The sequence below is a fragment of the Oncorhynchus nerka genome, linkage group LG4, assembly GCF_034236695.1.
Source record: "Oncorhynchus nerka isolate Pitt River linkage group LG4, Oner_Uvic_2.0, whole genome shotgun sequence".
NCBI lineage: Eukaryota > Metazoa > Chordata > Actinopteri > Salmoniformes > Salmonidae > Oncorhynchus > Oncorhynchus nerka.
Window position 1 is genome coordinate 11,930,805 of NC_088399.1, and position 23,917 is coordinate 11,954,721.

The 23,917-nt window shown below is 40.2% G+C and overlaps 1 protein-coding gene across 5 annotated transcripts in view; it reads right to left on the reverse strand.

The window, feature by feature from the left end:
- Positions 1–1,111: 1,111 nt before the first annotated feature.
- Positions 1,112–23,917, reverse strand: part of hmgcs1 (3-hydroxy-3-methylglutaryl-CoA synthase 1 (soluble)) — a 30,392-nt gene continuing 7,586 nt past the window's right edge. The window contains exons 1-11 of one of the 5 annotated variants that reach the window (XM_029646654.2): positions 15,661–15,769; positions 13,380–13,449; positions 11,972–12,429; positions 11,528–11,653; positions 10,041–10,205; positions 8,910–9,078; positions 5,305–5,475; positions 4,833–4,939; positions 4,389–4,514; positions 4,105–4,262; positions 1,112–3,798 (exon numbers count right to left, since the gene is read on the reverse strand). In XM_029646654.2, the coding sequence (XP_029502514.1) occupies positions 3,706–3,798; positions 4,105–4,262; positions 4,389–4,514; positions 4,833–4,939; positions 5,305–5,475; positions 8,910–9,078; positions 10,041–10,205; positions 11,528–11,653; positions 11,972–12,419 (1,563 nt within the window). In that variant the 5' untranslated portion in view covers positions 12,420–12,429; positions 13,380–13,449; positions 15,661–15,769 and the 3' untranslated portion in view covers positions 1,112–3,705. Of the gene's footprint in view, positions 3,799–4,104; positions 4,263–4,388; positions 4,515–4,832; positions 4,940–5,304; positions 5,476–8,909; positions 9,079–10,040; positions 10,206–11,527; positions 11,654–11,971; positions 12,430–13,379; positions 13,450–14,969; positions 15,589–15,660; positions 15,770–23,917 lie in introns of those variants that run through there. The other 4 variants (XM_029646665.2, XM_029646671.2, XM_029646640.2 and 1 more) reach the window with 4 other exon arrangements.

Sequence of the window (23,917 nt, forward strand, 5' to 3'; positions counted from 1 at the left end):
GCAAATGTCAGTGAGACAGACAGCAAGGTTTGTGCAAATCTCCGTTGTTGAAAACTAAATGTTAGTCTAAAAGAAATGTGAGATAATGTCTAGATGCTTTTTATAGTGGATATCAGGTTTATAAATTGCCTTGCTGGGCTGATGATTGCGCAATCAGATGGAACAGGGTAAATAGGCATTTTATCATAGCCGGTGGTAACTTTTGGATTATAAACTGGTTGGTTAGAGCCCTGAATGCTGATTGGCTGACAGCCGTGGTATATCAGACTGTATGGGTATGACGAAACATTTATTTATACTGCTCTAGTTACGTTGGTAACCAGTTTATAATAGCAATAAGGCACCTGTGGGGTTTGTGGTATATTGGCCATATACCACACCCCTCAGGCCTTATTGCTTATTAAATAGACACCTGCTGGAATGAGGTTTTAACCAATCAGCATTCAGGATTAGAACCACCCGTTGTATAAACTGATAAAATACCATATACTGTGGTAGGACATTGGGAACGGAGACCATGGGGGATAGAAGGATGCTGGATTGGTGCACAAACAACAATCTGATCTAGCAAAGTGGATGGATATTCATCAAATAAGTCATGATTGGTGTATTTTAACAGGCCCACAATGTAGTTACTAAAGTCAGATTTGGATATATCTGGCTGTTTTAGCTGCATAACATTTAGAAGTAGTCAGTTTTCAGGTTTAGAAGAAGTGACTGCTAAATGCTAACTCCCGTTCGTATAATTTAAGCTGGTAGCTTAGCTAGCATACAGATATCTGTGGTGGTAGTCAGTTGTTTTTAACTGTAATGCAGTTGATTGGTGACTATGACATGAACATGTATTGGGTTTAACATCCATACAAGCATTATACTCTGATTTTACCTCAACATAGTGTGAAATACACAACAAAAAAAATTAGCATTACATTAGCCTAAATGTAGGCTTATTTTGCTGTGGGACAATAACGAGATTCAGGATCTTTCCTCCCACGCGTTTCCATGGCATTTCCATTGTTTTGGTTGAGTTCCATTGGCCTTTTTACCGCATCTATAAAGGTATGGAAGTCTGGATACCCCTACAGCCATATAATAAGCAGGAAACAGCCACTTTAAATGAACATATATTTATTATTCAGTTCATCTCTTAATACATCTCTACATTGTTATTACATCATCTCTATACAGATCGTTGCTATAAAAGAGACACTTGATCAGACGCCAATTTATTTATATCTACAAATATAAATAATCTTAGTTAGTACTATACATTACCCACCAATTATTATTATTTTTTAATTATCTGATCTCAGAGAAACAATGTAAACATCAGCCATACACAGATATAAACAGAGGCAACTTATCTTGGCTGTTAAAAATTAAAATATCTGTACATTATCATGAGTATAGCTATTTTCTACATTTAGTACATGCTTATTGTAAGGCTTCTCCAACTTGAGAGATTGGAAATGGACTACAACTCTGTCGCCCAACGTTGCAGAGGAAATGCAAAACATTTATGTGAAAGAAAAAATAAGTATGCCCCCCAACTCTGTTCCCTTTAAGGCTGATGTTTGCAGGTATTTCTGCCTGAGCATTTTCTGCCTGTGTCAAGATTTGGTTTCTTTACAGTCTATAACTAGTCCTATCCCTGTCAGTGTTAAAAAAAACACAACCCTTTCAGGACAGCATCTGGTCCCTTAAGTCTAGTAAGGAAAGACACGTTGTAGAGACACAGAACATGACTTTCTTCAACACACTACATTAAAACAATAACTTGTTGGACATATGTCTTTTTTAACTGATTTAAAAGTTTCTGCACGGAGACTAAATTGACCATGTCAATTTACGTAATTCCAGGAAATAGATGTATCTGCCGAAATGTTTTCCCCCAAAAAATATTTAAGGACAAACAAGAACTCAAACAAAATGTTATTTTACATATTGTATAGATTATCAGAGCCTGGTGAGAATTAAAGCTCTGATAAAACGGCATGCTCAATTGAGGCATTTCACCGTTTTAGTCTGAAGTGCAATCACCGCAGCGGGAAACATTGAACACATGATTTAAACATGTGGAATTGTTGCTCAGTTGGTAGGGCAAAGAGCTTGCAACGCCAGGGTTGTGGGTTTCCATTCCCACGGGGAACTTGTACAAAACAATATGAACATGTATGCACTCACTACTGTAAGTGTCTCTGGATAAGAGCATCTGCTAAATTACTTAAATGTAACTCAGACCGTTCAGTCCCTCTTCCCTGATATTTGTCCATGGTGGTATAACAAAGAGTCCTAAGAGAAAACTAATTCTGACTATTAGTAGTGTAGCGGTTAAGAATATTGGGCAAGTAACTGAAAGGTCGCTGGTTCGAACACCCCAGCCGAGTAGGTGAAATATCTGTTGATGTGCCCATGAGCAAGGTACTTAACCCTAATTGCTCCAGGGTTGCAGTCAATAACGTCTGATCCCTGGACGTGACACCACTCTGAGGGTATCTCAAGGGGGAGTTGGGATATGCAAAAAACTCATTTCCAATTCACATGTGTGAAATAGGATAAATATAAGCGCCCACATAATTATTATGTTTCCCCTACATAGCAAATGGAATTATTCTGAAATCGGTCAAACTTAAGGTATAGTAGGGGTGTAGCTGCTTTGTACAGCTCAAGTCAGGGTAGCCTAGTGGTTAGAGTGTTGGACTAGTAACCGGAAGGTTGCAAGTTCATAACCCCGAGCTGTAAGTCGCTCTGGATAAGAGCGTCTGCTAAATGACTTAAATGTAAATGTAAATGTAAAAGGTACAAATCTGTCGTTCTGCCCCTGAACAGGCAGTTAACCCACTGTTCCTAGGCCGTCATTGAAAATAAGAATTTGTTCTTAACTGACTTGCCTAGTTAAATAAAGGTTAAAAAAAAAGTCATTACAGCAAGTTGCAACGGTAGCAGCAGCATTTGATAAACAAACAGAGTTAAGAGGCCTCACTTCCCTTTTTATCCCCAAAGGCCTGCAGGCAGTCTTGTTCCTCAAGCTTCCATTTCCTCTTGATGCTACGAGTGAAGATAATAGTTGACTTAAGATGGAGCTTCTATTTTTCATCCCTTCTACTTTTCTTCTCCAACATTTTGTTTCAATACCCGGATTAAATAAATGTACTATGATTTTTTTCTTCATCCACTATTAAGTTTGTGCCATGATAAGTAAGATAAAAAATATTTTTAACAAAGAATTGGTCCAAAATTAAATAAAAAATAACTTGTTGAATTTGTTGGGCTATAAATACTTTATTTTATTCTTTTTGAAAAAGGGAAATGCAAATTTATGCAAAACATAATCTTAATAGCCGAAATCTGATTTTTTTCACCCTGGCTCAGGAATTATGTGGAATCTTGAGGATTTTAGTTTCAGGAATGTCTGCTACCTTGACAAACACTTTTCCTTTCCACGCATCCAATGGAACACACACATTTCATATAATATTACTCCCTGTTACATAATTGAGAGCAATGATGGTTGAAGATAAATTCTACGATGTGATCGTTAAATAGCTTGGTTTTACGCAGCATTCAGCAATATGTTAGAAAACATATCTCTGAGGAGAAGGTGCACGGGGGGGGGTCCTCTCTGCTAGCATTATAATTGTGTTTCCAATGTCCTTTGTTGATCGTCCTCCATGTCTACCTGTACCTCACAGAGGTAAGCTTAGCTTAATGATCCCCATTGCTAACGGTGACTGCCTCAGGACCAGCTGTGGAGGCGGGGAGGCGGGGCATCTTCTTCACTGGGCTTGGGATGTGCTGCTGGGAATAAGGATGCAACACGTAAAAAACAGTTCCTGTTTTCTAATGTCACTTTTTATGTAGCTAATTTAATTATTTAATATGGAACAATGGAGCTTGTTTTTTCTGTCTCTGTGTGCATTGTTATTTTTATGTGTGGTGCCTGCATGCAAACTAAATGTCTCTCAGTGACCTAGCCTCCATACAATGTGCTGCTTCCAGCCACTAGTTTATGCGTATGAGTAGTGTCTGCGAGGTTGGGAATATTATTTCATTTATAAATGATTTGACTTCCGATTTACGTTGAACAATACAATTGTATTGTACCTCAGTGGCTGTGGTGGAGTTGACCAGGCCAGCCTCCAGGGGCAAGTCGTCGTTCAGGGAGCGTCTGGAGTACTCCCGACGGTGCTTTTCGTCCACCCGGGTCAGATACCACGTCCCAGGAAACAGCTCCTCCACAGCGCCCTGGGGCACGTACGGTGCTGGATGGGAAAGGGACGGGCATGGCTTCAAATTAAACATGAGTTCAATAAAGGCTCAAGCCTTTCTGTGTGTGTGTGTGTGTGTGTGTGTGTGTGTGTGTGTGTGTGTGTGTGTGTGTGTCATACCTAGGTGGTGGGTATCTTCCCTCAGCTGCATGTTTTCCGCAAACATGGCAGGTGACACCTTCCTCCTGGAGTCCAGTCTGGCCTTGAGGTCACACAGGCTGGCACAGAGCTTATCCAATCCAGAGCCTGAGGGAGGGAGACAGCCAACCAACAGACAATAAATACAGACCCCCGGGAAAGACCCAATACCTACTCATTCATATTTCAACTTAATAACCAATGCTCAGTCCAAAAACAACCAGCTCAGTTCATAACCCCTAGCACTAGACAATTCTCTTTCCTCTCTTTTGCCTCATTTGCCCAGCCATCTAATCCAGAAGTGTCAAGACTAGACGGGTTAATTTCTAGTTCCTTGGAGCGTAAATATCAGTGGAACCCATCTCTATAGACAAGATGTTTCCCCCATCCCATACAGGTGACGACCCCAGTGTGAGGTGAACCTACCAGGCGTGGCGTCCTGGGAGACTCGGAGGGAGTAGAGTGTGGCGGCAAACCCTGAGCCGTAGGAGAACAGGCCGATTCTCTGGCCCGCCAGGTGCTGAGGTGTGTGTCTGTCCAGGAACAAACGTGTTACACACACACACACACACACACTCCTATGTGTGCCTCTCCATAACTATCATTTCAGCAACACTTAATTACAGTGTCCTTATTGCTACAGTACTGAGATATATCTAAGTACTGTATAACTATTGTAATAACACAGTTATACTGTGCTTAGGTCAGTAAGGACAATGTAACACAGAGTGATTACAAACGTTGTCACACTACTTTCAGACATAATTACACAGTAATAATGACACTGTTATGTGCATTTCTTCTTACTAATGACTAATTCAAGTAGTAAGTTCATGTAATAATTAAAGTAGCACCTTTTATGCAAAAATGAGTTTACTCTGATTCATACGAGACTTACTGTGCGATGACAGAAGCAAGGCAGCCGTAGACAGAGGGGGTGTACATGTTGCCGTTCTGGTTGGAGACGAGGAGGGAAGCCTTGGTCTTCTGATCAAACATCTCTGTGCTGGCCTTCATGAAGGCCTTCTCCACATCCCTGTTGAAGTAGGTCTCTTCCGGCTTCACCTCCCTGCTCAGGACATAGAGGGAAGTATAGAGCCATTTAGAGTCATATATTTTTTTTATTTTACTAGGCAAGTCAGTTAAGAACAAATTCTTATTTTCAATGACGGCCTAGGAACAGTGCCTTCGGAAAGTATTCAGACCCCGTGACTTTTTCCACATTTTGCTACGTTAGTCTTATTCTAAAATCGATTAAATCATTTTTCCCCCAGCAATCTATACACAAGACTCCATAATGACAAAGCAAAAACAGGTTTTTAGAATTTTTTGCAAATTTATAAAAAATAAAAAAACGGAAATATCACATTTACATAAGTATTCAGACCATTTACTCAGTACTTTGTTAAAGCACCTTTAGCAGCGATTACAGCCTAGAGTCTTCTTGGGTATGATGCTACAAGTTTGCACACCTGTATTTGGGGAGTTTCTCCCATTCTTCTCTGCAGATCCTCTCATGCTCTGTCAGGGTGGATGGGGAGTGTTGTTGCACAGCTATTTACAGTTCTCTCTAGAGATGTTAGATCGGGTTCAAGTCTGGGTTCTGGCTGGGCCACTCAAGGACATTCAGAGACTTGTTCTGAAGCCACTCCTGCGTTGTCTTGGCTGTGTGCTTAGGGTCGTTGTCCTGTTGGAAGGTGAACCTTCACCCCCAGTCTGAGGTCCTGAGCACTTTCATCAAGCATCTCTCTGTACTTTGCTCCGTTCATCTTTGCCTCGATCCTGACTAGTCTCCCAGTCCCTGCTGTTGAAAAATATCCCCACACCATGATGCTGCCACCTCCATGCCTCACCGTAGGGATGGTGCCAGGTTTCCTCCTACAATCTTGGTTTCATCAGACCAGATAATCTTGTTTCTCATGGCCTGAGAGTCTTTAGGTGCCTTTTGACAAACTCCAAGCGGTCATGTGCCTTTTACTGAGGAGTGGCTACCGTCTGGCCACTACCATAAAAGGCCTGATTGGTGGAGTGCTGCAGAGATCAGATCCTTCTGGAAGGTTCTCCCACCTACACATAGGAACTCTAGAGCTCTTTCAGAGTGACCATCGGGTTCTTGGTCACCTCCCTGACCAAGGCCCTTCTCCCTCAATTGCTCAGTTTGGCCGGGTGGCCAACTCTAGGAAGAGTCTTGGTGGTTCCAAACTTCTTCCATTTAAGAATGATGGAGGCCACCGTGTTCTTGGGGACCTTCAATGCTGCGGACATTTTTTGGTACCCTTCCCCAGATCTGTGCCTTGACACAATCCTGTCTCGGTGCTCGACGGACAATTCCTTCGACCTCACGGCTTGGTTTTTGCTCTGACATGCACTGTTAACGGTGGGAACTTTATATAGACAGGTGTGCGCCTTTCCAAATCATGTCCAATCAATTGAATTTACCACAGGTGGACTCCAATCAAGTTGTTGAAACATCTCAAAGATAACCAATGAAAACAGGATGCACCTGAGCTCAATTTTGAGTCTCATAGCAAAGTGTCTGAATACTTATGTAAATAAGGTATTTCTGTTTTTATACATTTGCAAAACATTCTTAACCTGTTTTCCATTGTCATTATGGGGTATTTTGTGTAGATTGCTGAGGATTTTTAATTAATTTTTATTTTATTTTAGATTAAGACTTTAACGTAACACAATGTGGAAAAAGTCAGGGATCTGAATACATTTACATTTACATTTAAGTCATTTAGCAGACGCTCTTATCCAGAGCGACTTACAAATTGGTGAATACTTTCCAAAGGCTCTGTATTTTAGAGCCGTTTACATGCTATTCTGGGGACAAACTGGAACAGCATCGCATTTGAGATTTTTGGAATTTATCATGCTCTCACCTTTGTTGTTGTAATTGTAACGCCCTTATTATGTAATTGGTCTTTTTTTACTGCGTTTTTGTGAAGCAGTGCTCTCTGGGACTTCCCTATGTAAATAAAGGTTCAATAATATTTAATATTTGTATTCCAACCAGGAATTATGGTAATCTTGGTTGGATTATGTTTGGAGGATCGTAATTACTTGAATAAATGTGCCATTTTGGCTTCCGAGTGGCGCAGTAGTCTAAGGCACTTCATCACAGTGCTAGAGGCATCACTACAGACCCTGGTTCGATTCCAGGCTGTATCACAACCGGCCGTGATTGTGAATCCCATAGGGCGGCGCACCATTGGCCCAGCGTCGTCCGGGTTAGGGTTTGGCTGGGGTAGGCCGTCATTATAAAATATGAATTTGTTCTAAACCTCATAAGGATCGGACCCTTTTTTTTCAATTTCCGCCTAAAATTACATACCCAAATCTAACTGCCTGTCGCTCTCGACCTGCAGCAAGGATATGCATATTCTTGATACCGTTTGAAAGGAAACACTTTGAAGTTTGTGGAAATGTGAAATTAACATAGGAGAATATAGCACATTAGATCTGGTAAAAGATAATACAAACAACAACAAAAATCCCCCCCAAGGTCACAATGTACTATTCCAGGTTGGGCACTATTTCAATTTTGGCCACTAGATGGCAGTGTATGTGCAAAGTTTTAGACTGAGTCAATGAACCATTGTATTTCTGTTCAAAATGTTGTATCAAGACTGCCCAAATGTGTCTAATTGGTTTATTGATACATTTTCAAGTTCTTAACTGAACACTCTCCTCAAACAATAGCATCATATTCTTTCACTGTAATAGCTACTGTAAATTGGACAGTACAGTAAGATAAAAAAAATAATAAAGCTTTCTGCCCATACCACCCTGCATACCACTGCTGGCTTGCTTCTGAAGCTAAGCAGGGTTGGTCCTGGTCAGTTCCTGGATGGGAGACCAGATGCTGCTGGAAGTGGTGTTGGAGGGCCAGTAAGAGGCACTCTTTTCTCTGGTCTAAAAAAAAATATCCCAATGCCCCTGTGTAGGGTGCCATCTTTCGGATGGGACGTTAAACGGGTGTCCTGACTCTCTGAGGTCATTAAAGATCCCATGGCACTTAGCGTAAGAGTAGGGGTGTTAACCCCGGTGTCCTGGCTAAATTCCCAATCTGACCCTCAAACCATCATGGTCACCTAATAATACCCAGTTTACAATTGGCTCATTAATCCCCCTCCTCTCCCCTGTAACTATTCCCCAGGTCGTTGCTGCAAATGAGAACATGTTCTCAGTCAACTTACCTGCTAAAATAACAGATAAATAAAATAAAAAATCAGATATGTCTATGTCCTGGGAAATGTTCTTGTTACTTACAACCTCATGCTAATCACATTAGCCTACATTAGCTCAACCGTCCCGGGGGGGAGACACCGATCCTGTAGTTTTTTTTTACTGACCTGCCTAGTTAAATAAAGGTTAAATATTTATTTTAAATTGTAGATTTGTGTGGGAATAATATATCTATGGTGATTTATGACCAATCAAAAGGTAGTGCACTACGTAGCTAATAAGGTGCAAGCCTAACGGTGGAGTTCTAACCTGAAAGCCTCCAGGCCACTGAATGGTCCAGTCTCTGTGTTGGGCCTGGGGTGGCTGAGGAAGTCACTGAGCACCAGACGGGCTAAGGACTTCTGCACCAGCTTGCAGTAGGGAGAGTGGAACACCATGTAGCCAAAGTCCTCCAGGCTGAAACGCTTGTCCACACCCTCTGTGTAGAACATAGGACATGTTTTGAGCCAAACTGACCGGTGTCGCAGGAAAGCCAAGACCATCATCATAGAGCTCAGCTGCCACTGTCTGTTCTCCCCGCGTCAATCACTCAGACGCGGGCACTATTTGAGCATCGTGGCAAAAACTGTAAGACTGGCCCAATAGCTTCTACCACCAGACCATCAGGCTGCTGAATAGCCACCACTAGTCACCTAGCTGCTCCCCCTGTCCCCCGCAACCCTGTGCATGTAACTAATAAACTCATCTAATTTAAAACCAAATACAACGTTTTACCCAGATGGTCAATGATAAAACTGAGTAGACTGGGGTCAAATACAACAGTATCAAATACTTTTAAAATACCCAAGCTATCTCAGGAACAACAGAAACAATGGACTAGTCCCAAACTATAAACTAAGTCAAGCACACCTGAAATACACATAATGGACGTATTTGAAAGTATTTGGCATAATGCATTTGACCCAGGTCTGCTAGAAAGGCCGTACCAAGATTTCAATCAAGCTCATGGTCGGATAAGTTCCATATTGATATTGACAGTGGGAAAAAAGACACGTTTTGGTTAAAATGGTCTCTGATACTACAGAGGTGGGTGACACAAGGACAAACTATTCAGGATCACTGTCCAATCTTGTACCTAACCTAAATACCCTCTGCGATGACATTAGCAACACGCTACTTTCACTAAACCAATTTCAGGCCGCAGTGGAAAGGAACCTTAGTTAACTACTTAAGACTATAAAGGGAACTATAGGCCTGGCCTAAGCTCACTTTAGCTACTTAGGATTTAGCCTAAAGTGTTTGAATTGACCTGAGTGTTTGAATTGACCAAGGCCCATTGAAAAGGTATGGTGGATGCATTGAAATGAACAATGTTGTTATCAAATTTTTTAAACAAGCAATGTGCATCTTACAAAATGTACAAATGCTAATTTCTCTCACCTCTTTGCCACTGTGCATGGATCTTGTTGCGGTAGACAGAGTAACAGCGATCTAACGCGCTGAGGTAGCACTCGATAGACAGCTTTCCGTCCACCACAGGGTATTCTGACGCCATGTCTGGCTTGTAGAAGTCGTAGGCGTGCTGCATGTGTGTACCCCGCAGACCTGCAAGGTCAAACATGACGCACCATTTTATTCCATGTGTAACTCTGTTGTTGTTTTTGCTGCAATGCTTTGCTTTATCTTGGCCAGGTCACAGTTGTAAATGAGAACTTGTTCTCAACTAGCCTACCTGGTTAAATAAAGGTTACATTTAAAAATATATATTTAAAATAAAAAATATTTTTTAAAATCGCCCATTGTAGAGCAGGGTTGGGGTCAATTCCATTTTTAATTCTTGTCAATTCAGAAAGTAAACCAAATTCCAAATCCACATTTTCCTCATTGAAAAGCATTGAAGGGAATTGGAATTTCAGAATCAGTGTAAAGTACTTTTAAGTACAGCTTACGTAGTGTTTTGGGGTATCTGTACTTTGTTATATTTTTGACAACTTTTACTCCACTACATTCCTAAAGAAAATAATGTACTTTTTACTCCATGCATTTTCTCTGACACCCAAAAGAACTCATTACATTTAGAATGCTTAGCAGGACAGGAAACGTGTCCAATTCACGCACTTATCAAGTGAACATCCCTGCTCATCTCTACTGCCTCTGATCTGGTGGACTCACTAAACAGAGAACATCCCTGGTCATCTCTACTGCCTCTGATCTGGTGGACTCACTAAACATAGAACATCCCTGGTCATCTCTACTGCCTCTGATCTCGCAGACTAACTAAACACAATTGCTTGGTTTGTAAATGATGTCTTGAGTTTTGAACTGTGCCCCTGGCTATCTGTAAATTAATATAAGACATTTTAAATGATTTATACTTTTACTTTTTATAACTTAAGTACATTAAAACCAAACACTTTTTAAAACACTTTTACTCAAGTAGTATTTTACTGGGTGACTTCACTTTTACTTGAGTCATTTTCTTTTAAAAAATGTATCTTTATTTTTACCTAAGTATGAAAATGTGGTACTTTTTCCACCACTGAATTTCAGTGTACTTCCCGAATTGACTGGAATTGTTTTGGGATTGACCCCAACCCGGTTGTACAGCATCACATGAATTCAGACAGAAACTGGATGAATGGCTGGCTATCTATGAGATGGAAACGTACTGGCGGTCTCTTTGACGCATGGCTTGTTGAAATGTAAACAAAGCTGTGTATTCGTCAGTAAGATGAGCAGTGAGTGATATTGTGTGTATGTATGCATGTGTGTATACACACAGGTCTGAGGTGTACTGTTGAACTGATATTGACCTGAATGACTTAAACAAACAACAGAGGAACTGTGTCTATAATAAACAGGCTGGGGAGTCAATCTTCAGTCAGCGTGTCAACATCAACTATTTACACAGTAGGATATTGACCTACCTCTGTCAAAAGCCAGTGGGGCGTTGGGCCCTACCAACATGGCTATCGCACCGGCGCCCCCTGTCGGCCGGGCACTTCCTGTGGCGTAAACTGCAATGTCTCCTGCCACCGCCAGGGCATAACGACCTGCAGGGGGGCAGAAAGAGACAGCAGTAAGCAGACAGGTAACACAAATACTGAATATTCTTTATGAATAACAGATGATTTCTTCTCTCATTATGGACTGATACATTTGATTTATGGTAATTCTATTGTCAGCATACTAAGTCTAAGGTAGGTCCATTTAGAGGCAGTGTGTCAGACTTAAGAAATACGTCTTGTGTGTTCTTCAGTCAAATATTTGACTAAAATAGACAGTCACACACAGTCAAACACACCACACTTGAGAAGGTCAAAAAAACGTTGACACAATGTCAACACAACGTTAAAATCAATGCCTCTCACCGTCCCAGGAGCTAGACTCCACCCAGTTGACGGCGTTGAAGAGGGCGGCGGTGCCCCCATAGCAAGCGTTTGTCGTGTCAATCCCCTCCACGTCCGTGTTGCCCGATTCCTCGAACAGCTGCATCACCACCGTCTTCACCGACTTGGACTTGTCGATGATGGTCTCAGTGCCCACCTCCAAACGGCCCACCTGGTCGTAGGAGAGGCCATTCCTTTCCATCAGCCGCTGGACCACCGTCAGGCAGAGGGAGTTGATGTCCTCGTGGTCCGAGCAGAAGCCCATACGCGCCTGGCCTAGGCCCACCGTGTACTTGCCGGCCGACACGCCGTCAAACTGCTCCAGCTCGGCCTGGTCCACATACTGTGAGGGGAAGTAGATCTCCAGGGCGATGACGCCCACATCTTTGGGCCACGTGGCCTCGCCGTTGGCTGGGGCTGATCCAGGCATTCTGTATGAGCTGGTTGGGACAGAGAGAAGACAAGGATGAAGAGAGGTTTTAGAGATGTTAATATGGGGAGATTTTTATTCATGGTGGAATGTGAGGTCAGTAGGTTGATAAGGGCTGAGAATTAAGTGCAACAGAGTAGTTCACGTCATTATCCAGACTAGGGGGCACGAACCAGGGACCTTCTGCACAAAGACACTTAGCAGTCTAATCATTCTGAAGCTGTTAAGAATGGGGCGGCAGGTAGCCTAGTGGTTAGAGCGTTGGACTAACTGAAAGGTTGCAAGATCGAATCCCGGAGCTGACAAGGTACAAATCTGTTGTTCCGCTCCTGAACAAGGCAGTTAACCCACTGTTCCTAAATAGGAATTTGTTCTTAACTGACTTGCCTAATTAAATAAAGGTAAAATAAATAAAAGAATGACTGGATGATAATAAACAACAATGGAGCTAAAATAGCACAAGTTGGAAATGAACAGCAGTTTCTGGTTGGATTATGTTTCCTGAATAAGGATGTTTATTTGGGAGACCCGTTCGCGGATACTAAGATGGTGACAGACGAAGTGGGAAAGGTGGAGTCGGGTCAGATTGACCAGGAGTGGTATCATAGTGATTACATGTGTATTGAAAGAGCAAGAGGAAAAAGCTTTGTGGCTCTTTAAACTTTCAACATGGAAAATTACGATTTTCAGAGTCGGGCTCCGAATAAAGGTGTCATCTCTGGCGACTCGCTGGATATCGAGGCTTCTTGGTTAAGGGACAACATGCTGGTAATAGTTGGGGAAGGTCAATTAACCTGTACTATGAGCTTATGTACAAAAACTATTTCAATGTTATAAAATGCAAAACCTTTGGCCACCGGTCAAGTATTTGCAGAGAGTTTATCAGTGTTGAAGAGTCTGAGGATGCAGAATGCTGCAATTGTGATGGGAATCACATTCCAGAATTCACTGAGAATTCACCTGTTAGGGTGAATGAAGGAGGTCAATGTAGCGAGGATCAGGGCTGTCGAGCAGGTCTTCTATGCGGAGGCTGTGAAAATTGTTGAGAGAGTAGAGATTATGAAGCTATGACAGTGGATAACCAGCAGTCTATTGATGTCATTCATCAGAGAAAAGATTCTGAAATACTAATGGTGAAGGTGGATTTTGTTGCGTTAATTGTACAGGACAGACTACATTTTCAAAAAAAATCTAAGAGACTGGATATCATCGTGAAAGCGGCAAAAATATTATTGGATCTTCAGTACTTCACAGCAGAAACATTGCAGGGAATACTGTCGGAAAATCAGTGGTGTAAAGTACTACTTCGTTTTTTTGGGTATTTGTAAATTACTGTTTATATTTTTGACAACCTTTACTTAATTCCTAAAGAAAATAATGTACTTTTTAATCCATGCATTTTCCCTGACACCCAAAAGTACTCGTTACATTTTGAATGCTTAGCAGGACAGGAAAATGGTCCCATTCAAACACTTAACAAGAAAACATCCCTGGTCATCCCTACTTCTTCTGATCTGGTGGACACACTAAACACAAATGCCTCATGTGTAAATTATGTCTGAGTGTGTCCCTGGCTATCTGTAAAAAAATATATATATATATATTTTTTTTTATAATCTTTTTTATTTAACCTTTTACTAGGCAAGTCAGTTAAGTCAAGTAGTTTTGCTTAATATAAAGGAATTTGAAAGGTTTATACTTTTGATACTTAATTATATATTTCAGAAATTACATTTACTTTTGATACTTAAGCATATTTAAAACCAAATACTTTTAGAATTTTACTCAAGTAGTATTTCACTGGGTGACTTTTACTTGAGTAATTTTCTATTAAGGTATCTTTACTTTTACTCAAGTATGACAATTGGGTATTTTTTTTCACCACTGTGGAAGATATTCCCCCTTCTCAGGTTAGAGCCTATGTAGGAATCTAAGTAGACATTTTAAACTGACTGAAGGATTACATTGGTTTGTGGGGTAGGTCTGAAAAGCATACCAGCCTTCTTCCTATTATAATTTTTATTTTTGGACTACATCCCAAAAGGTGCATTGACGCCACCTACTGGGTGGGGTGAAAACTGAGCGACTTTAACGCAGAAAAAAGCAATAGGGGAAGTATTGATCATCAGGGAAGCAAACAATGTGATCAGCAGATGTCTTGCAGTAGTGAGTAATTGCGCTAGCGTGCTTTACGCGTTACTATTTCCTCTATCGTCTCCTTTTTCGTGATTTTTTTTAGCTAGCTAACGTTATCTGGCTAATAAAAATCCAAGAAAGAGAGTGGGATTGGAAGCTAGCTAGCTAATGTTAGCTCTGCAAGTCCATGGTTGGTCTGCCATCAAGTGTGTCAGAACGACAATATAGTGGAAGAGGATAGCCATAACAGGGCTAACTACAGCTACAATCTCTACAAGCCATGTAATCCAATTCTAGTTGATGACAGCTAGCTACGTAGGAAATTCGATTATTAGCTATGGCAAAAATATGTCTGTTCACATAAGCAGTCATCGAGAACATTCACAAAACCATCGACGATAGGTATCATCTTACCTTACAATCATAGGGTAATGACAAGGTGTCTGTTTGCTGTCCTTAGAGGCTAGCTAACCAGATCATAAGGTCAGAACTCGATGTGACCACAGTCGGACGAAAGAGCGGACGGACCAGCTTCCGTTTCGAATTCTCTGAACAACCGTTCGACGTAGAATGTTACAATGTAGCACGCTAGTTCCTCTCGTGGTACACGTTTGTTACTTTGTAATAACAGTGGTACTTTGTAAAATGGCAACACCTGACAGCACGATATGCATCCAATATTAGATTTAGGATCTACTCTACTAATACCATATGCAATTTAATTCAGCACCCCTCAGCAATCTAACTTGGAGCAAAAATGATATGCACCTAAATGAATAATCGTCTAGGCTACTCATTTGGAGCAACGTTTCTTAGGCTATATCAATTTAGATTACCCTATCAATTTTGACTACAAAGTAGATAACAGAACACTGATGATTTATCCATCACAGACAGAACACTCCGTTGACCATCTTGACCCTTGTGTACAGAAGCCTAACTTGTATCGTCACCTAGTTTAAAATAAGATGTTCCATAAAACCAACAATTGGTGTAGCCTATTTAATAGGTATAATTACTTTTACAGTAGCCTGTACCGCTATAGCCCAGTATACCATCTTGTGGATTGGAGAAAGGCAATCCCGTAATCAATCCGTGTACTCACCTTGAAAAAGTAAGTGGTCTATCACTTAAATAATATAACCAGCCAAACTTTAGTCCCTTAACACTTTCTTGGTAGTAACGACTGACTTCAACATGCAAAACATCAACCCATTTATATATGACGAGTGTACTGTACCTGTGAACGACACCCCGTTTTCCAAGTGCCGAAGACATGTCCAATCATAACAGAGATCCAAAGTTCTGAAGTTTCGGCATTGCCCACCCCTTTACGTATCCGACCAATCAACGAGAGGTAAAGAGAGACCATGCGCCGCAGCAGTCGAAGCGGTTCAATGGGGTGAGTGAATGACGGTGTATGGTGAGAGAGTACGGACCAATCAGGGAGCACGTCTGACTGCTGGCGAGGTAGTCAGAGACCTCCAGGCTCGAATCCGCGAGGAAGCTGAACTGTCTCCTTGACGACCAGGGGCTGGGTGTTCACGTGACTGGAATTGGTGGATCTCCTCATCCTGCCATTGATCATGAACTTTCCTATTTTCTTTGCTTTAAAAGGAACACTTATATACAACCGATTCTTGTTTGGCCGGGGTAGGCCGTCATTGTAAATAAGAATTTGTTCTTAACGGACTTGCCTAGTTAAATAAAAAGGTAAAGAATATATTTGGGGAAAATGAAGTAAAAATATACACCATGTGCTTGGTGGCTAGGCTACTGAGATTGTTTCTACAATAAACCCAACAGTCAGAATAAAATATAATCATGATATTCTAAAATAATAATATTTTATTCAATATATGTTGGAAGAATAGGCTAATTTAGGGGACTTTGGCATATCTGGGAGGTTTTGTTGGTAAAAAATTGCTTCCATAATTCAGTCAAAACTGAGTCCTTATTTAGGCCTTGGTCAAAGAGCAATATATATTTATTGGTCCTATCTTGCCCAGCAAGTGTTCAATGTCCTGACCCAACCAACAACGTTGTTTCCCAAGTAAAGTACTCAAGCAACCGGTGCATAAAATATTTCATAGCATGAAGTGTTTCTTGTATGTTGGAACAGTGTTCTGACTGCACGGTGCATTTTAAGATTACAGTTTAGAATGCATGTCTTGGAAAATTATTCTATAGTATGGCTTGCTTGCTCTGGGGTTGCCATTGCTCTCACAATGGGAAATAGTAATATACTGTAACACTGTAAGTGAACCCAGTGTACTTGATCATCATTTTCTCTGAAACCAAACCAGTGACAGTTTACCAGGTGGTGTCACTCATATGCTTTACCGCAATGCGAGAGCTAGGTTTTTGTAGATAAAGAAAATCTCGGATTGTGTGCTTTTAGGAGCCTATTGATCATGTTAAAACTAAAACCACTAAAGCTTGACACCTTTCAGTAAATGTTGGTTGAACATAACAATAAAGTCTTAGGTTTTTAGATGTTAGTGAGTTAAATTGTAGTTACATCTTTGTTTTTATGTTTGTCTGATTGGATCTTTTCCTACTTTTTCAAGGATGCATATGTCCTCTTTAATGTTTACAAATTTATCAAAGAATAACCAGTGAGTAACGACCCTCCCGTTAATGTTCATATTGTTTAAGTATCTATATGTAACAGGGTTAGAAAATGTCCCTGTTCAGTGGCTTTCACACAAAATGTATTGTTTTTCATATTTTTCATGTGGCAAGAGTGACCTCAATTGGTATAATGTGATACTGCAGTTCTGTGGTGACATCCTGGTTTTTGCAATCTCCAGGGCCCGTTTTTCCAAAGGTACCTGCAGGATTTCCCCAATAGGATAGGATTAAATGTTAGAATTGGGTTTTTCCAGATAAGGATTTAGTCATCCAATCTCACCTTTAAATCAGGATTAAATGTTGTTTTTGCTTTTTTCAAACTCAAAAAAGGGGAGTGAGTAGGATAGTTTTGATCCCAAAAATCTGGATTATCTTGATCCCACAGGAAGGGTGGATTCAGGGTGGCCCTACAACCTAGACATTTCTATGTAACGAAAGTGAGCAACTGAAAACCAAAGGCTCATTCTATTAAATTGATTGCTGTATAGGTATGTGGTAAATTGTTATTGAAAAGTGTCAAATACTTATAAGTGATATGCAGGCTCTATTATTTTCAATCAAGGTATCTCTTTATTCATGTACAGTAGTTTACTCATCTGTTTCCCTTTGACAGTGTAGCAGTAGCACCCACAGCCTGCCCAGTAGATGGCAAGGTGTAGGCCTGTTCAAAGCACTGAAAATCCGGACCCTGTGATATCTGGATCAGAATGATCCTAACCGATTATTTTCTTGAAAACCGTCTCAAACACAGCCAGACTGGTCTGATCCTGGATAGCAAAGAAGAGGATTACAGAATCTGCATCATTCTGATCCAGATACAAAGTTTTGAAAAACTAAATGTTGTAACATATATAACTGGGTGGGGTATTTAGAGACCTATCCAAATATGGATTGTAAATATCATGTAATTCTGGACTTTGGCCCCCAGGGCCCAGTTTTTCCATTTGGAAATTTGGTTGTGCATCAGCTATTTTTCTATTGTTATGTCAGTCACTGACAGGACACTCAATTAGCCCATGTCAGCAAACCATTTTTAGAGAGATTGGTAAATTAGTCTAGCTAGCTATCATGATTGAATTACCGACTGGGGGGGCCCCTCTGTTTTTGTTAGTCACTCTCATTCAGTGTACAAACGACTAGCTGGAGCTTGTCTGACCGGTTGGCTGTGAATGCCCTCACCCACTACTCAATGCTGATAGTTAAAATTATGACTCATTATAGCCTGTACCCAATACTGATAGTGTGTAGTTAATATTCTGGCAAGAACAAGACAGATGTGTCCATATCCAGAATTTCATTGGCTCTTTGTCACCACCACACATTACCAAACACACACACACAAATCTCAGTTCCATTACATTACACATAAGAGTCATTGGATGGAGTCATTGGAACCCTGATGCTCAATCTGAATATTAACAATTTCAGTATGGTTTTGAAAGCTTAAAAAGGTGAAAAGGTCTTTCATATCAGCGAGAAATAATAAATAAAAGGTTCAATTGTGACACATGTTTATAAGGTTAGTTTTAGTGTTCCCATAAGGACATGTCTCCATGTCACAGTGTGTTTTTACAGAAGACAGGGTACAGTAAGTGTATATTTAGCATTCTATTTTGACATGACATTAAAATAAAAGGTCTTTATGTTTCTAGAACCTTATTGCAATTGAGAATCGTTTCACGTTTAGATGGAGTATTTTATTTTTTGGGGGCTGTGATTGCCAGTCTAACTCTGAAAATAACATAAGATCCTTGGAGCTTATTAAAACCTCTACGGGATCGGTGTCCCTATACTGGGACAGTTGTTGCTCAACATGCGATAATGTGACTAGAATCATGTTGTAAACAACAGCCAACTTTACGGGACATAGACGGCGGCAGGGTAGCCTCGTGGTTAGACTGTTGGACTAGTAATCGAAAGGTTGCAAGTTCGAATCCCCAAGTTGACAAGGTACAAATCTCTCGTTCTGCCCCTGAACAACCCACTGTTCATAGACCGTCATTGAAAATACGAATTTGTTCTTAACTGACCTGCCTAGTTAAATAAATAAAAGGTATTAGACATGTCTTATTTGGGCAGAATGCTTAAATTATTGTTACTCTTAACTGCAGTGTCCAATTTACAGTAGATATTACAGCGAAATAAATACCATGCTTATTGTTTGAGGATAGTGCACAACAACAACACATGTTTATCACAGCAACTAGTTTGATACATTCACCTCTGAAGGTAAATAATGTACTTTACATTGTCATCTTGCTCTGATTTGTCATCCTGAGGGTCCCAGAGAAAAACTGTAGCATAGTTTTGTTTAATAAAATAAATATTTATATTCAAATGTAGGAACTGGGTTCCACAGTTTGCTGTCTCTGGCATCACACCCAACCCGCCTTGCCATCTAGATGTGTGAAGGTTAGTATCTTTTCTGTAGGGAAGCTAATGGTCCATCATGTATGACATTCCTGAGAGTGTGTCAACTTAAATTTGTATTACCATAGCATTTGTGTATGTTCTCTATAGTTATGTACTTGAAAATGTATACATTTACCAATTCGGCACATTTGGGCAAACTCCTGGCAGGCTTAATAGGAAATATTGTGGAGTCACTGGATCAGTCTGAAACTTTGCACATTCACTGCCATCTTGTGGACATCATCTAAATTACAACTATAATCCTAATCACTATCTGTCCTTTCTTATGCGTTTCAAAGATACAAAAAAAATTAAAAACACGTTTTTTTGTTTGTATTATCTATTACCAGATTTAATGTGTTATATTCTCCTACATTAATTTCACATTTCCACAAACTTCAAAGTGTTTCCTTTCAATTGGTTTCAATAATATGTATATCCTTGCTTCAGGTCCTGAGCTACAGGCAGTTAGATTTGGGTATGTCATTTTAGGTGGAAATTGAAGAGAGAAAAAAAAAAGAGAGTCCGATCCTTAAGAGGAGTAAGAGTAAATCTTGCACTAGCCAAAAGATAAACAATTATACCAGCTAACAAAACAAATAAATTACAGATGTAACAAGATAACTCTCTCTAGCAAATTCTCAGAAGCAAGCAGTAATTACAGTAAACAATCCCATAAAATATAAGCCCCCAATTTACATTGCAGATGCACTTCTAGAATACACACTGTATTGGTCGACAGCCAAATTTGCATCTTAATCTAATATGGTGTAATTGCAGACTGAATATGGTGTGATTGCAGACCGCACCCCGTGCGTTTCTTCTTCTGCTAAACTAATGGTGAAGAGGAAGAGAGGCCAGTGGAGATGACAGCGGAGATGCATAAATTGCGCAAGAAGGGAAAGTTGAACACAGATGTGTAAATTAGAAGTTAATTAAATCACTGGGCTATTAAGCCACCATTTTTATGCTAGCCTACTACAGTGGATTTAGGCGAGTGAATTTTGGCGAAATTTGTCTATCGCATGTTTTGTGCCAATGAATTAAAGTTGAACGTCGCCAAATGCTTCAGTTTAATTAAATGTGCAATTAAGAAGTAAAGTGCCTAAGCCTATTTAATGAAACCCTGGCTGTTGACGTAAACAACAGATCGCAACGCAGGGAATCCCCATTCCCCACTGAGGTAATTTTTGGAAATGGCAAATTCACTTTCTCATCCAAAACGCATATCAAGTGTAGTAAGCACGCTGTCCAGCAGTTCATATCAACAGGATGGGGGGGGGCCTTTCCATTACGAGGAACGTCTAACGTGGATCACTAAAATAATGATCACATTTCCTCAATAGGGCATTTAACAAACATGATGCTGTTGTTCATTTTTATGGTGTCTACCCTTGGCTTTTATAATGTGTCGATACATTTAGAACCCGTTGCACTGTGAATGAGGAAATATATGATTGTTTCTCCCTCGAGTATTGTGAGAAACCCCACGTTTGCTCCGGAAATGCACATGAGAACTATGCCCATTTCTGCTGAACAATATGGGAGAAATCGGACTCTTGCGTTTACATGTCAGGACTGTTCTCTTGGTACGTAACCATATCTCTGGACTTTACACATCTCCTGAAATATGTGGCGTTAAAGACTCTGGTGACTATGGATTATCGTTCAACTGCTGTCTGTAACTCCAAATGTTGTAACCCTCGATCTAGACTTGCCATTATCTTGCTGCTTTTTAGGTCTGGAAATGTCCAGTCTAATCCAGGTCCTGACATTCTTACCCCTGCCGAATTAAGTAGTCAGAGTGGCCTGAAGTTTTTGCATATGAATGTAAGAAGTCTTCTGCCGAACCTTGATTTTGTGAATATATGGATAAAAACTGCCGACCCGGATGTATTTATGCTTTCTGAAACCTGGCTTAAAAAATCTATTACAGACAAAAAAAAATATTGGCATAAAAAGGTTACAATGTTTTTCGTACAGATCGTAAATCTAAGGGTGGTGGTGTTGCTGTATATGTAAAAGACAAGTTCTCGGTGGTCGTTCTGAATTCTGTTACGAAACCTAAGCAATTTGAATATCTGTCTTTAAACCTAAACCATGGCTCATCTTTAAATATTGTTGTATCTTGCTGTTATAGACCTCCATGTGCTACTGTTGGCTCTTTGGATTGTATTTTCAAATAGTTATCACATAATGTCAATTCAGAGTTTGTCCTGATGGGTGATCTGAATCACGACTGGCTAACATCTAGCTCTGATCAATTTAAAATTCTGTGCAATACTTACAATCTCACTCAGCTTGTCAACAGTGTAACTAGGTTGAATATAAAATATCCTCTGAAATCCTCTTTGATTGATTTGATCAATACTCATAGTTTTAAAGCTCCTGGTATTTTTGTAAATGACATAGGTGATCACTGTGCTATTGCCTGTGTGAGAGATGATACAATTCCCAGGAAATGTCCATGTGTTATTACGAAAATAAACTGGAATTGGTTTGATATTCAAGGTTTTTTACATGATGTATCTAACATTGAATGGAATTAATCCCTGATGTTGAACTAGCCTTTTCTTACTTCCACAACACATTCCAGGAGGTATGCAATAGGCCCCTTTAAAAAAAAAAATCAGGATTAAGGGCAGAGAGAACCCTTGGTTTACTAAGGAACTTACAAAAATCATAAGGGAACAAAATGCTATGTGGGCTAAACCAAGAGGGACTGGTTTGGCAGATGATTGGATGGCTTTTAAATGTCTTCAAAATATGGGTATGGCTATGATCTGTAAATTTAAAGCAGACCACTACCTGAAATCTACTTCACAAAATTTAAATAATCTATCCAAATTTTGGCAAGTAGTGAATGGTTTGGAGTGCAGAAAAGACACACAGCTTCCTAAACAATTGTTGGTCAACACACAGATTGTAACTGAGAGAACCTCCATTCTGAAAGCCTTGAACCAGCATTTTTTAGATGCAGGCAGTTTATTTGAAAAGGTATAATTGAGACCCCTATGAATTTACCTGACACCCCTGTGCACTCCTTCGCCAGGTTCTCCTTTTCATCCTTCTCGGTTTCAGAAGTGTGTAAAGCCCTGAAAGAAATTGATTTTAAAAAATCCCCGGGCCCTGATGAAATAGACCCCTGCCTCCTACACATAGGCGCAGACATCATTGCTCCCCCTTAATTAACATGTATTTTTAACCTTAGGCTTGATGTTAAGGAAATCCCCAAGTTATGGAAATCTGCTTTTGTACTGCCTCTCCTGAAAGGTGGAGATCCCTCGCTACTTGACAACTATCGACCCATATCAAAATTGTCTGTACTGTCAAAGGTACTGGAGTCCTTAGTTAGTAGGCAGCTAAAGACCTACTTCCAAGAAAACAACATCTTAAATGGAATGCAATCAGGTTTTTAGGTCTGGCCACAGCACTGTTTCGGCAACATTGAAGGTTTTAAATGACATCCACTGTGCTCTTGATAAGAAGTTACATTGTGTGTCTGTTTTTATTGATTTGTCGAAGGCTTTTGACACCATGGACCATGCGGTGTTAGTACAAAGGTTAAAATGTTGTGAAATTACTGGTCATGCTCTAGATTGGTTTATAAATTACCTATCAAATCACAATGTGTAATGGCGGATGGTTGTAGAGTCCATAGAGGTGTGCTCAGGTGTTCCGCAAGGTTCTATTCTGGGCCAACTGTTGTTCATTTTGTATAACAACAACATTGGGGATCTTATTGAAACAGCGGATGTTAATTTTTATGCAGATGATACTGTTCTTTTATTCAAGTGGTAGTAGTTTATCTTTTGCCTTTGAAAATGCCCAAAGAGCATTTAACATCATACAACAGAATCTGTATGATTTAAAGCGGATTCTAAATTCGGGTAAAACAAAATGCATGGTATTTTCAAATGCCAGGCATGTTACAAATCATGTCATTGCTACATTGGCTGGACATACTATAGAGCAAGTTAAAGTGTATAAAATAATTGGGTGTGTGGGTTGATGATAAGCTGAGCTTCACTGTGCATGTAGAGAACCTGATAAGGAAGCTCAAGCTGAAAATAGGATTTTATTACCGGCATAAGTCTTGTTTTTCTTTTGAGGCCAGGAAGGAGCTGGTACGATGTACATTACTGCCGGTTTTAGATTTTAGTGATGTTATATATATGCAGGCCTCAGCCACTAACTACCCTGAGAGCACTTGATTCAGTGTATTTTTATTTTTTTACCTTTATTTAACTAGGGAAGTTAGTTAAGAACAAATTCTTATTTTCAATGATGGCCTAGGAACAGTGGGTTAACTGCCT